This window comes from Nipponia nippon, unplaced genomic scaffold, assembly GCF_047370975.1.
Source record: "Nipponia nippon isolate SJK-2023a ecotype South Korea unplaced genomic scaffold, ASM4737097v1 scaffold_4, whole genome shotgun sequence".
Lineage (NCBI taxonomy): Eukaryota > Metazoa > Chordata > Aves > Pelecaniformes > Threskiornithidae > Nipponia > Nipponia nippon.
In genome coordinates, this window is record NW_028262358.1 from 48,937,918 (window position 1) to 48,950,129 (window position 12,212).

General features: G+C 40.2%; 1 protein-coding gene across 4 annotated transcripts in view; it reads left to right on the forward strand.

Moving 5' to 3' along the window:
• RPS6KA2 (ribosomal protein S6 kinase A2) overlaps window positions 1–12,212 on the forward strand; it is a 313,952-nt gene that overhangs the window by 271,647 nt on the left and 30,093 nt on the right. For all 4 annotated transcript variants that reach the window (XR_015708357.1, XM_087775453.1, XM_087775452.1 and 1 more), the window contains 3 exons: window positions 3,020–3,122; window positions 6,851–6,981; window positions 8,730–8,855. Coding sequence is in view for 3 of the 4 variants with exons in the window: in XM_087775453.1 (XP_087631579.1) it covers window positions 3,020–3,122; window positions 6,851–6,981; window positions 8,730–8,855 (360 nt within the window). In the remaining variant the exon portion in view is untranslated. The remainder of the gene's footprint in view (window positions 1–3,019; window positions 3,123–6,850; window positions 6,982–8,729; window positions 8,856–12,212) is intronic.

Below are 12,212 nucleotides of genomic sequence, written 5' to 3' on the forward strand. Positions count from 1 at the left end.
GGGATGTAGATAACTGTTTAAACTTTACCAGAAGTTACATGACAGCCTGGTAGAAATGGTCAAAGACAAGATTTGAAATTGAACTTGCTATGTCATTTGCCATTCTGGTTGGTTTCTGTTGGAAGAGATCAAGGTGATCCATCAGCCCCAAATAATTTTGGGACCGCAGTAAAAGATAAGAGGTTAATACATTTCACCTAAAATTAGAAATATTCTTGGAAAATCCAGAAGGATCTCAAATGCTCCAAAAGATTTGTTCTTTGTGTGTACAGAAAACAACGGCTGTGGTTCTTACTATTTCCTTAGACCAGCTTGGGTCACATTGTGTTTTGCAGCCTGCAGGATGCGGGTTTTTAAAGGAAGAAGCATTCTGCCTGCAGCAAGCCTTCATGTTTAACTGTGTTGGGCTGCCCTGTGGTTTAGTTTGCTTCAGTGAATTGGCTTTGGTTGTAGTGGCTCACTCAGAGAACTGGAGCCAGTGTGGAATGGGAAAGCCCACAGATGACATTGCTCTGCTTGTTCCTGTTCCTCAAAGATTTCTTTTAGTTACCCGATTCAAGAGCTTGGGGGGGGGGGGGGGGGGAAGTTTTAGGCAGTTTACCTTTTGCTGTTCCTAGTTGTCTAGTCAGAAACACCAGAAATAATTTTTATCACAAGTGGAAAAGGAAATGGAAAAGGGAGTCATCCGGGTTGCGCTCAGAGGAGGTGCCTTTCACTCACACAAACAACTTCTTTGTTTCCATCCCCTCCCATCAAGCGAATTTGTGATTACACATCTTTAGGTGGCGTGTGACTCACGATGAATCTTAAATCCCTCCCTAGAAGTGGAGGATGTGGGTTAGGGATTCAAAATACAAATGTAGCTCCAACAGCACTTAAGAAACTACAGATGGGGGGAGGAATTAAGAGGCCAGGGAGAATATGGTTACAGTAATCAAAGGAGAGTGCAGTTCCCAAATGATGTACGACTCTAAAACGTGTTCCAATTTTTGGACCTCACAGGATGAGGGGTGCATTTAATTCAAGGAGGAAGCATGTGCGTGTGACCATATTGCTTTCTGCAGTAGAAGGACTGCAGTTGTGAATTAAGACAAAAAAAGGGAAGCTGGAAGCAAATAGCTTTCTCAAGGTGAAATCCTAGCAACAGAAAAACCTTCAGTAGGTGCTGAGTTCTCTTTTAAAGTTCTGTGCAGACAGAAAAAGATATATGTTAATTACTAGGTTGATACTTTTCAGTTGATGAGTGACACTTCCTGCTTAAGATTGCAATTGGCTTTTAATTATTTGGAAGACTGGCTTTCCATTGTGGCTCACAGCAATTATTCATCTCTTTTTCTCTCAGAAGATATGGAGCAGTTTTACGCAAGCAGGAACTTTTTATGGTGAAATGGCCATTAATTATTGCAGTCATTTCCAGCCTCACCATTCCACTTTTCCAAGGAATCATAATTCAACCACAAACATATGCTTTATGCTAATGCTAATACTATGCTACAGAATGTCCTGCCTCCAGAACCTTTATTTATCTATGCAAAATCAAGTTTAAATTATGTTGATGTGTATGTATCTTAGGTTTGACCACATGCTTTACATCACAGAAGTTAATTCACCACAAAACCCACAGTTAAAAAGAACCTTCCTGCATGCAAAGAGCTGGACAAGCATGTATTAATCTCCGTTAAATATTTTGAAAAATCAGCTCATTATGAAGTTGTTTTAAGAGCTAACCTAAAAATACATATTACAGTCACAAAATTGAACTCTCCAGCTCTTATCATGACTTGAAAGTTTGGATGAAACTTTATATTTATGCTCAGACATGTTAATTATTGGGCGCTGTCTGTGGCAACTAATTCAGCTCTTTGAAACCTGAGAACAAAAGCATTGCTAGAAAGGGGATGCAGCCTAGGGACTGAAAAGTGGGGTAGGGAGTCAAACTGGAGCTCTGTTCCCCATGCCGCCATCAGCATGATGTTCGGTTTTGGCCATTTCGAGCAGACGTGATGCAAAGATAGTTGAATCAATAGGACTCTTTCCATTGACCTCTGTAGGCTTTGGATCAGATCCAGGCATGCTGCACCTCAGTTTGTTCATCTCCCAGAGCGTGTGTGCGTGCATGAATGCTTGCAAAGGAGCATAGTGAAGCAATTTCTTAAAGATCACTAAGCATGAGTAAAGAGGCCATGAAGTCCCTGGTAATAAAGGCAGTGTATTAGCACGCATTTATGGTGACTGTTACTTATGTGATCCCTTATGTGCCCCCTCACTCACCTGCACAAACTCACACACCTAGCAGTACTTACCTGTTGTATGCCTTCCTCTTTTCCTTATGTTTTACCTTGGTTTTGCTCCTCTGCTCAAGCCACGTTTAGGCCTTCAACATGATTCCCCACCCATCCACATTGCTTTCTTCCTAAGATCTTTTGATGGGAATTTCATCTAATCCTCAGCTGTGAGCCCCTTCCCTTTTACCAGATATGCCAAAAGAACAAGTCTCTTGTTTAGGTTGTGAGCACCAGGCAGCCAGGCCTGTTGCTCAGCTCAGTCTGGCAGAGTGTCAAACATATTGCTAATTCCTGACAAATAACAAATGCTAAACCAGCCACCGCTTCCTAGCGGTTCTTTGTGCTCATTGCCATTGCTGCATTGCTGAACTCACCCATGCACGGTTTCCTGATGTTACCATTGCACGTTCCAGTCCTGCCCTTAAGACCACTGACTTTCCAGATGCCTCAGCTGGAATATTGTGCCACTCTACAGGTTAAATTTTTACCAGAAACATCTGTGTTTATATGCTAGATTCCAGTAACTAAAAAGTGAGGGCACCATCCAGAGCACAGGTTTTAAGCCAACCAGTCAGGCAGGAGCCAGAGCTATGGATATGTCATCCTTTTTTGTCAGTCCTGCAAGGATGGCACAGAGCTGAGAGAGGACACCCTAAACAAAGCAGGGGAGTCTACCTGCAGATGCTAAAGGTGTACAGATTTTTGTTGATTGTGATCTGTTCTTCTCCTTGTAGAAACTATACAGGAAAGAAATCAAGCCACCTTTCAAGCCCGCAGTGGGACGGCCAGAAGACACTTTTCATTTTGATCCGGAGTTCACGTCTCGGACCCCCACAGGTTAGTAAGGTGACACACAGGTAATGCATCTTTTCAGTGAGTACATTCATTCTTCCTTCCCCTTCCCATTCCAACGGGGACTAAAAGTCTGATCACCTGTGGCATTACTGGGTTTTGCAGTATCCAGCAGGAAACGAAGACTGTTTTGCATTTCCAAGAAAAGAAGCTCATAAGCATTTCACCAGCTTCACATTAATTTGTCTTAAGGAAGGACAGATTTCGCATTCTTAATAGGAAAAAAACCTATTGATTTGCTATTTTATTACTCTTATCGTTGTTTACATTAGCTGAATTTAACTATTTTAAATTACCTTGGCTTCAAAGAACTTTGCATCTCTGCAAGTTAGTATATGATTATATATTCCATAGATGTTTTCTTTAATTATAAAATCCTATGGACTGTGGACTGTTGGAAGTTAATACATGGTTAACACTAGTGAAGAATCAAGTTCTCAGACCAGTGGAGTTATGCCAACAGGAAATTTGGCCCACAGTATTTAGAAAATCCTTGCAGTGAGAATGTTGTTCCTATACTTTCTATTTCCTAACAGGAATATCACATTTTGTTCACTATATATATGAAGGTGATTGTTGCACAAAACACCATCTTTCCACTCTTCTAGCTGAAAGCAAGAATATCAGTAACCTCAGAGTGGTAATCCCAGTTATAATGTTGCCTCTTGCTAGACATGGATAAGCTACATTACATTTCTACCTGTGATATTCCTGTGTAAAGAAGTACCTACATTCTAAAATGTAAAAATTTAATTAGCTGTTGTTTGTAAAAGACTTTGAAGACAGTAACCACTGTAAATATCACATGGTATTGTTGTAATAACCGAGTATAACTTCTCAAGCTTCAACCCTCAAATTGCCCCAGATCTGTTGCAGTGAGAGTAAAAGATCTGAGCTTTCATTATGAAAACGCCTGCATTATAGCACATGAATCAGAGCTGAGATTTCCTGTAGTTTACGTTCAGGCTCACCATGACCTTCAACCTTTTCCTTAAAACTAGCCCAAACCTCTATTCACAGCCTACCTCAAACCTCCTTTCATGGGGTATGAAATTGTGGCATCTACTCAAAATCTTTTCTCAGTCTTGGTTCCTAGTTTTTTGGCAAGGATGTGCTGACTTTCACAAACTATGAAAATATTACAGTCTGGGTTTTTGGATCCAACTGGAACATCCACCTGCCTCCAGTATATGCTAGTCATGTTCTAATATTCCCATCCCACTGCATGGAAACAAATGATCTTTGGAGACCAGACATTTCACACCTTTGATTTTAGCTTTAATTCAGATTTCAGAGAAACTCATTTCTGAGTTGCTTTTTCTGGCTACTTGTTTCCTAAGTCCATCAGTATGGACCCACATCTCATTTGTGCTGACTCAGCTCCTCAGAGGGAGCAGGAGACTGAAGCAATCCAGGTTATAAACGGTGATTTGAACAAGGATCAAACCAAGATCATTCTGATCATCCAACTTAGATTTCAGTCCACAAATTTTTGTACTGTTGTAAGTGATGGAGCAGCACGCTGTAACCGGCAGGGATGTCTTTGTCTGGCTTTACTGCTGAGAAAAAATACGTAAAATTGCACCTGAAGTATCTAAATTTCCTACTCTACAAATAAGATAATAATGTTTGCTAACCCCAGTGAAGCATACTGAAGTAAATTACTTAAGATTTATGAAGCCCTTGAAAATCCTGTAGAGTTGGATGCTCTAGTGGGAGAAAGTATTAGGTCTCATAGCTATCAGTTAATTAACATGATTTAAATATAATTTTGCACTTAACACAGGTGTTTTAACATTTAATTCATATGATGGGTGTATCAGTTGGTGGTGATGCATATTTAATATTGAACACCAAATAATCAATAGTTCTTCTACTGTGGTTGATAAAGAGATTGGCAGTGAATTATGAAGGAACAGTTATTTTTAAATAGAGATGACCTAGCACTTACATTATAGAGCCAGATCACAGCTTTTCTGAAGTTCAGGAGTGTTCAGATTTGAATTATTCTTATTCGTTTTTTAGAACAAACATTCTTTTCTCTTAATTAATCCCTCTTGGAAAATCGCTGTTGTATATATATGCCATTGTAACAAGTACCCAGTGATGCAAGAGGTCTGGTGTGATTCATCCACGTATTTGCAAGGAGAGTGCCCATCAATACACTGAGATAAACAAATAGCCCACGTCATTTTACCAAAAGACAGGCTTCTCCACTTACTTTGCAGTGAGGTCTGACTTGCTGTGCTTATTTCTGACTCCTGTCAAAGCTGAGGCGGCTTTGTAATGAGATATAGAATTAGCTGCAGTCTCAGTTTTGTTTATTTCTGAGCAGATAATTTGTTTTTACCGTATTCTGGCTTCAGATCCTCTGTTCAGTTGACCAGTAGATTTATACAGGGAATGTCCCCACAAGGAAGTACATTCTCACATATTTTCAGGACCTCAAGCAGTACTCAGTCTTCCACACCATTGCCCTTCACACTAATGGGTGGTGGTGATGGTGTAGGTAGGTGAGTCAGATATAAGGTCCAGTGGTGATGTATTTTCTTTACTCTAGTGAAACTGGATATTTACAAGGAGATAGCTTTCTAAAGGAAGTTTAGCTTTGTAACCTTGCCATGGTAAATCACATGTTGCACTGCAAGAAATAGGGGGGGGCGGGCAAAAAAAATGAACAAATAAAAGGTGAGCAAATTTCAGTACTGTAGGTTCTATAATACCCAGCCAGCTACCCAGCTACCCAGGAATGGCTTGCAATGCGACTCTTACTTGCTTATGAGAATACCTGGGACAAAACATAACTGGGGAGAAAGATCTCTTTAAATCTTTTCAGAATTTTAAGTGAAGTGCGACTCTTCTCTTCTTGGCTCGGCAGGCTGTTTCTCTCACTGAGCGGTGGCATAGGTACCAGGAACTGCTCTTTAGTTATTTCATTTCAAAGGTAGAATAATTCAGGGCTCTTTTATCTCCATCTGTTCCTCCCCTGGATTTGCCATGTCAGGGGAAGGAGTGGGTGGAAAATCTCCATGAAGGTTAGTTAAAACACTCCTAGCCATTTTGTTCACCTGAGGACAAGTCAACCAGCATCTTCCCTGGAATAGGTCCCAGCTCCTAAAGCTGCTGCAGAAAGATCCTTATGAGGCTGCAAACCACCACTGCTGAAGCATCGTGCTGTTACACCTGCTTCAAGTCCTGTCTTTTCTACATTCTCCTGACCCACACAACATACCACATTACTCAGAAAGCACTTTAGCCTTTGTAATTTCTCTAGTCAAGGTGTGCTGCGAAGGGCAGATGTAGCATCTTGCAGCTTTTTTCCACTCCCTGGAGAACCTCTGCTAAGCAAAAGGGGTGCCCTGCCTTGAGCAATCTGTCTTTCTCCTAGCCTTGCTGTCCTGTGCCTTCTCTCTGTGCAGACTCCTGGCACAAGCAGTGCTTTGCCTAAGAATGAACATGCACTGTGAAAAAAAACAGTATCCAAGAGGAGAGATCCTTGCAAACAATACCACCGCACTGTTGAGATCCAGAGGAAAGGGATGGAGAATGCACAGCAAAGCCTTGATGTGGAGGTGGATTATATTCACGTGTGTCTGCCAGTTTAGCAGGATCTGCTGTTGACTGACAGGGGTGACTATCTGTTGCAGGTGCTGTGCTACTACTTTCTGATCTTTTGTGCAGCTCATGAGGCCATTTTCTTCCTTGTCCTACAGATTCCCCAGGTGTTCCTCCAAGTGCCAATGCTCATCATCTTTTCAGAGGGTTCAGCTTCGTTGCCTCTAACTTGGTGCAGGAGCCTGCACAGCAGGATGTGCACAAAATCACCGTCCATCCAATCGTGCAGGTACTGATGCTGATGTTACACTTCACATTTGATGGGCAGATATGTATGTGCATAATGTATTTAAATTGCCTCAGCATTCTCACTGGTATTTCACAGCTACCCAGTGTAGGTAGGAGATGTTTACATGCAGAATGTAGGAGGTGGAAAATGAGAAATTTTTCCCAAAAGCTTTTATCTTTAAGTTCACATTCTCCAGAGCCTTTACAAAGGAAATAGGAATTGCATCTTATCACAATGGAAAAGTACTTCTGAATACCTGAAACACTATTCCAGTTGTGCATACAGGTCAGGTAACGAAGTGTTGTTTCTTCAGTGAATGCATGTCTATTCTCAACAGTTCCGTCTTGGATTATGTGATGCAGTCTCTGTTGGCAAAGGCGCTCAATGAACTACTGCTGTAGGCTCCCACAGACACGGCGCCCAAGCTCCTGGGTGTCAGAGGCCACCGTGTTCCTGTTGCTATTGCACAAGTGCCTGGGTGTATTCATATAACCCAGAGCGGCATGACGGAGGAAGGACATTTGCCAGACGCTCGGTTCTTTGCTGCTATTCCCCTACAACATGCTCTCCAGTTGTTGTAATTTAAACCAGAAATAAATTGCTACAAATGGCTTAATATCTTAGAGGAACAGTGAATCAGAAGAAAGAACTGGGCTGCTCAAAGACGCAGCAAATTTTCCCACAAGGAGAAAGTTCCTCTCCTACCCATAGCCAGAGGTATACATGCCTTAAGGGGAGAGCCCCTGCCTGTGACTTTCATAGGTTTTCATAGTTTTCATCCCTATTTTAATAATTTACGGTGGAATATGTCATATTCTTAAAGATTCTCTTATGCAACAGTAAGTGAAATGTTATCCAAGCAATTACATCCCAGAAATCATATCTATTCCTGTGGTTTGTTTTGTGAAAATGTATTGAATGTTAACACACGCATGTCTTAGAATTTAGAAGGTTCTGTGTGGACTTTGCTAGTGAGGTGACATTTTTAGACCAAGGATCCTAGAGGATTTTTAGAGGTGCTGGTCATTTTTTGAGTCCTGGGATGGAATTTGCAGCAAGGCCTCAGATTTGGGTTTCACCATCTGACCAATCCACCTGCCCAGACATTTCCTAAAGGGCATATGAACTAATGATGCCATAGATCATTCTATATCCTTCAATAAATACAATTAGAAATTTTAAAGTATTTTCCTACTGTTTTCACTAGTAATATGTTTTCTTAAATTAGGTTGGCTTAAAATAGTAACTTTTCTCACACAGAAATCATAATTAAACATATCCTGGACAAGACTTCCAGTGGTCTGGAGGCACACCCCGTATGTGGGGTATCAGTTTTGAAGACTGTGAAGCTATTAGTAGTTTATAAGTTAGCTGGCTCCTCAGTAATTAGAAATAAGTTTATATTGCCAAGATATGTGGGTTTGTCAGGGGATTTGGGCCCACATTTTCCTGTGAATTTCTAATTTCTAATGTGTTCCTTAAATAGTTTAGAAAATCACTGCTTTTTTGCCATTACTTCTACATGGACAACTTCATCTTACAGACTGGGAAAAGGTAAAAAGGGAGAAAACACAGTTGTTTAAGTAAAGAGCTTCAGTTTTTTTTAACTGAACTTTGAAAAACTGCTAAGGACGAGAGAGCTCTGTGAAGGAGATGAGATCAAGCTCTTCCTTTATAAAGATGAGGCTAGTCCTCACTTTTACATATCCATGTCCCGATTACCTTGTTTCTTTTGTCTTTCCCTATAGCAGTTACATGGGAACAACATTCACTTCACAGATGGATACGAGATCAAGGAGGACATAGGAATTGGCTCCTATTCAGTGTGCAAGAGATGTGTTCATAAAGCTACAGAAACAGAGTTTGCAGTGAAGGTAAGAAAGCCTTCTGGTAGATGCCAGAAATGTGGTTGAGACTGCTCTGCCAGCCTGGGCAGCAGTGCAGTCAGTGGATATTTTGTTGGCTTATCTCTTCTTGGCAGGTGTTGCTTGGGTTTTTTTTTTAATTTTGGAAGATGACAGGTTTCATGATAAGCCTTATATTATTTCTCACACCTTAATCTTATCAAGTAAAATTCCTGGATGGAAAAAACCTTTACAGTCTTGCATGGAAATTCTGCTAATCATTTCAGCCATGCTCCTTGCAAACTAAATAAGATTTTTAACAGATCCTACATTGAATCATCATAAATAAATAAAATAACACATAAAATGATTGCAAAGTTGAAATAGCATTTTGTTCTTCTTTCTCAAGTTATTTACTTCTGACATTTTTATTGTAATTAGACAGATTTGTCAGCGAAAACCATGCTCACCTTCAGAAACTCGGATTTCCTTTTGTCTCCTTGACATTCAACACCAAAATGCTACACAAAGGAGCAAAAGGAAATCTTCTGCAGAGATGTAAAATATTAATTCAGTGCAATTTAGTTGTATATTAAAGATAAGTCAGTGAACTTCAGACTTCATCAAGCAACACTACATAAACCAGAGTCACCGCAGCCGCAGAGGCCAGGAAGCTGCTAGGACGTAGGTATGAGGGAACCTTTTCTGATAGGGAAGAACTTCAGTAGAACTGCTTTGGAAGGTCACGCTCAGAGGACTAAGTCACAATCTCTATTAAATGCTATTGAATAAACAGTATGCAGCTATTACACAGGGCAGAACAGACCAATGTATGTGGCAAGTGGTTGTGAGGTTACGGCTCAGAGGAAGAGTTCCAAACATTCAGTTTTCTTTAAGAAAAAGGCGTAGCAATTAAAACACTCATAAGATAGAAAAGTATTTAATGTTTTTGTTCTTGTACCAAAAAGAGACAAGATTGGATTAAATGAGGAATTAGTATAATGAATTTGAAAATACACAGACAGTTAAGTCAGATCCTTTTATTCTGTAATGGGAACAGATTGCTTAAATGAGCATAAGACAAAAAATAGCTCCTTGGAATCAGTACATAGAGAAATGTATTTACCAAACTTGCAGTAAACAAGGGATTCTAGCCAGTTGCTGCTCTACTTCTCTTATTTTAAAACTTTAGAAAAGATATGTAAACTTAGCTTATAAATGAGACTGGGTCTTTGCTATTAAATGAGACAATGAGAGCTTAAAGAAGTGATCCAAACTGCAGTCCATGAGATAAATGAACTGCAGGTAGTCAATAGAATAATATCAAACCCTTTATTCAGTCTTATTTTCCATTACAAGACTGATGATAATGCAGTATCCATGAAAGTCCATGAAAGTTTTGGTGTCTCCCCATGGTGGCCACAAAAATCTGGAAACCACTAATAACTGATGATCTGTTGATGTCACTGTTCAAATACCAGTTGATTTTTCTAGGCTACACCATAATTAGGAGCACGGACCTACCAGCAGGTCCTTGGGCTTGTGCATGAACATGCTAGGATTTTAATTTATAATGAATGGAAAAATTAGATTTTTCCAGTGTCCAGGTCATTTGTCAACAGATGGCATTATGTTACAGTAGGTATGGGTTCTGTGTAATTAAATTACATCTGTGATGAACAAAATATGTTGAAGTAATAACTTAAATATTTTATTTATATCCAGTATTGCTGACAGTTTTATCAGTGTAATACAGCCAGCGTGAAACCAAAATAGAAAGACCTTGGTCCTCAAAGATGTCTGAGTGTATGAATCCAAGAGGGTCCAGCACCTACTCAGCAGCTGGGGGCTTGGAGTACCTCAGAGGATCCAGAGCAAACTCAGCACTTGGAGACAATCAAAACTCCAGAAGAGTTTAACACTTTGATTGCTAGGTTTCTGCTCTTTTCCATTTTTATTAATCTTTCCGCTTTTTATTCCTTTCTTCCTCCACTTCCTATGACTCTTTTCTTGTCAGGCCAATATGTCTTGATTTTGACTACCAGTTTAGGCAACATATGCAGCATTTCAGCTTCTGACACAGTGTGAGTCAAATGTGTAGCGCAGATTTGGGGTTGGAGACGGTTGGTGGGTTTCTGTTTGTACTGTCTTTCCAGCACGTTGAGTGCTGCCTCTTTGATTATTATTCCTACCAATATATTAATTTTACTTTCCTTTCAATTTTATTTTTATTTCACATTAAGATGATATCATTTTGTTATCAAAGTAGCTCACTTTCATAAAGATTGTACAATGCCACCCATTTCAAGTAATTAGATAGCACAGGAGTTGCAACAAATATCATAATTATATATCAGTCCCTTTTGACATGCATCCTTTAACTCTCTCTATAAAAATCACTGTAATTAGTCTCTTTTGATTTCCTTCAGTAAGTATAATTTTCTCAGTACTCCCTAATACATAACATTCACAGGAAAAAATATCTGCAGTGATAGTTTGTATGACAGGCAGCAGCCCCATTTGCCTGGCACCACCTCATTAAAAGCTCCCTCTTTAAGACGAACCGCCGACATGTCAGAGAGCATCATCCTGTCTCCCCAGGCGAAGCTGGTGGTAGTGAAGGAGTTAAGGAAATGACGTGGTGGCATCACCGCGGGAAGACACGCATCGTGTCACTGGGTAAATAATCCCTCCATGGAGACTGCCACTCACCAGGCCTTATTTACTATTGCTGTGTAGTGGCATACTGAGACAGCAGAGTACCGAGCCAGAGTAACATGAGTCAGAGCTACAGCCAGAAAATCCGCTCAGAAGCAGAATATATTTATTAAAATGCAAAACATTTCATCCCTTTTTGTTTTGCTGGCCATCTGCAACTAATTAGGAGCCATCTTATAGAGATAATTAGATGTCTAGCAGGGCAAAGAAGTTCTTTGCTGGTGGTGTAAAAGCACTTGAACAGATCTGGAATTTCACTCATTTTAGAGTTCAGTGAGACTAGGCATGTCACTCACTGAGGTGCTTTTGGAAGTCCCTGTAGGCGTCTAACTGCCCTTGTAAATCCAATCGCTGAACCTGCAGAAGAAGAGAATTTTCTTGCTACCTATTCCCTCTTCTTCCATGTCATCTCTAAAAATGAAATACTAATAATAAACTCTAAATCTATTTTAGACGTGCTCTCAGGCTCCTAAAAGCAATATTTAAGAATTCAGACTTATATCTCCACTTCTGAGAGCATTTCAATACCATGCAACAGAAAACCTTGTAGACAGCCAGCTTTCCTGCAAACTGAGTCTACCCTGAAACTAGCAGCCACCTACCTGGGTCAGTGCAGGTAGGTGTTGGTTTAGCAAGTCTTTGTATCATATTCTGCTGCATGTACATACT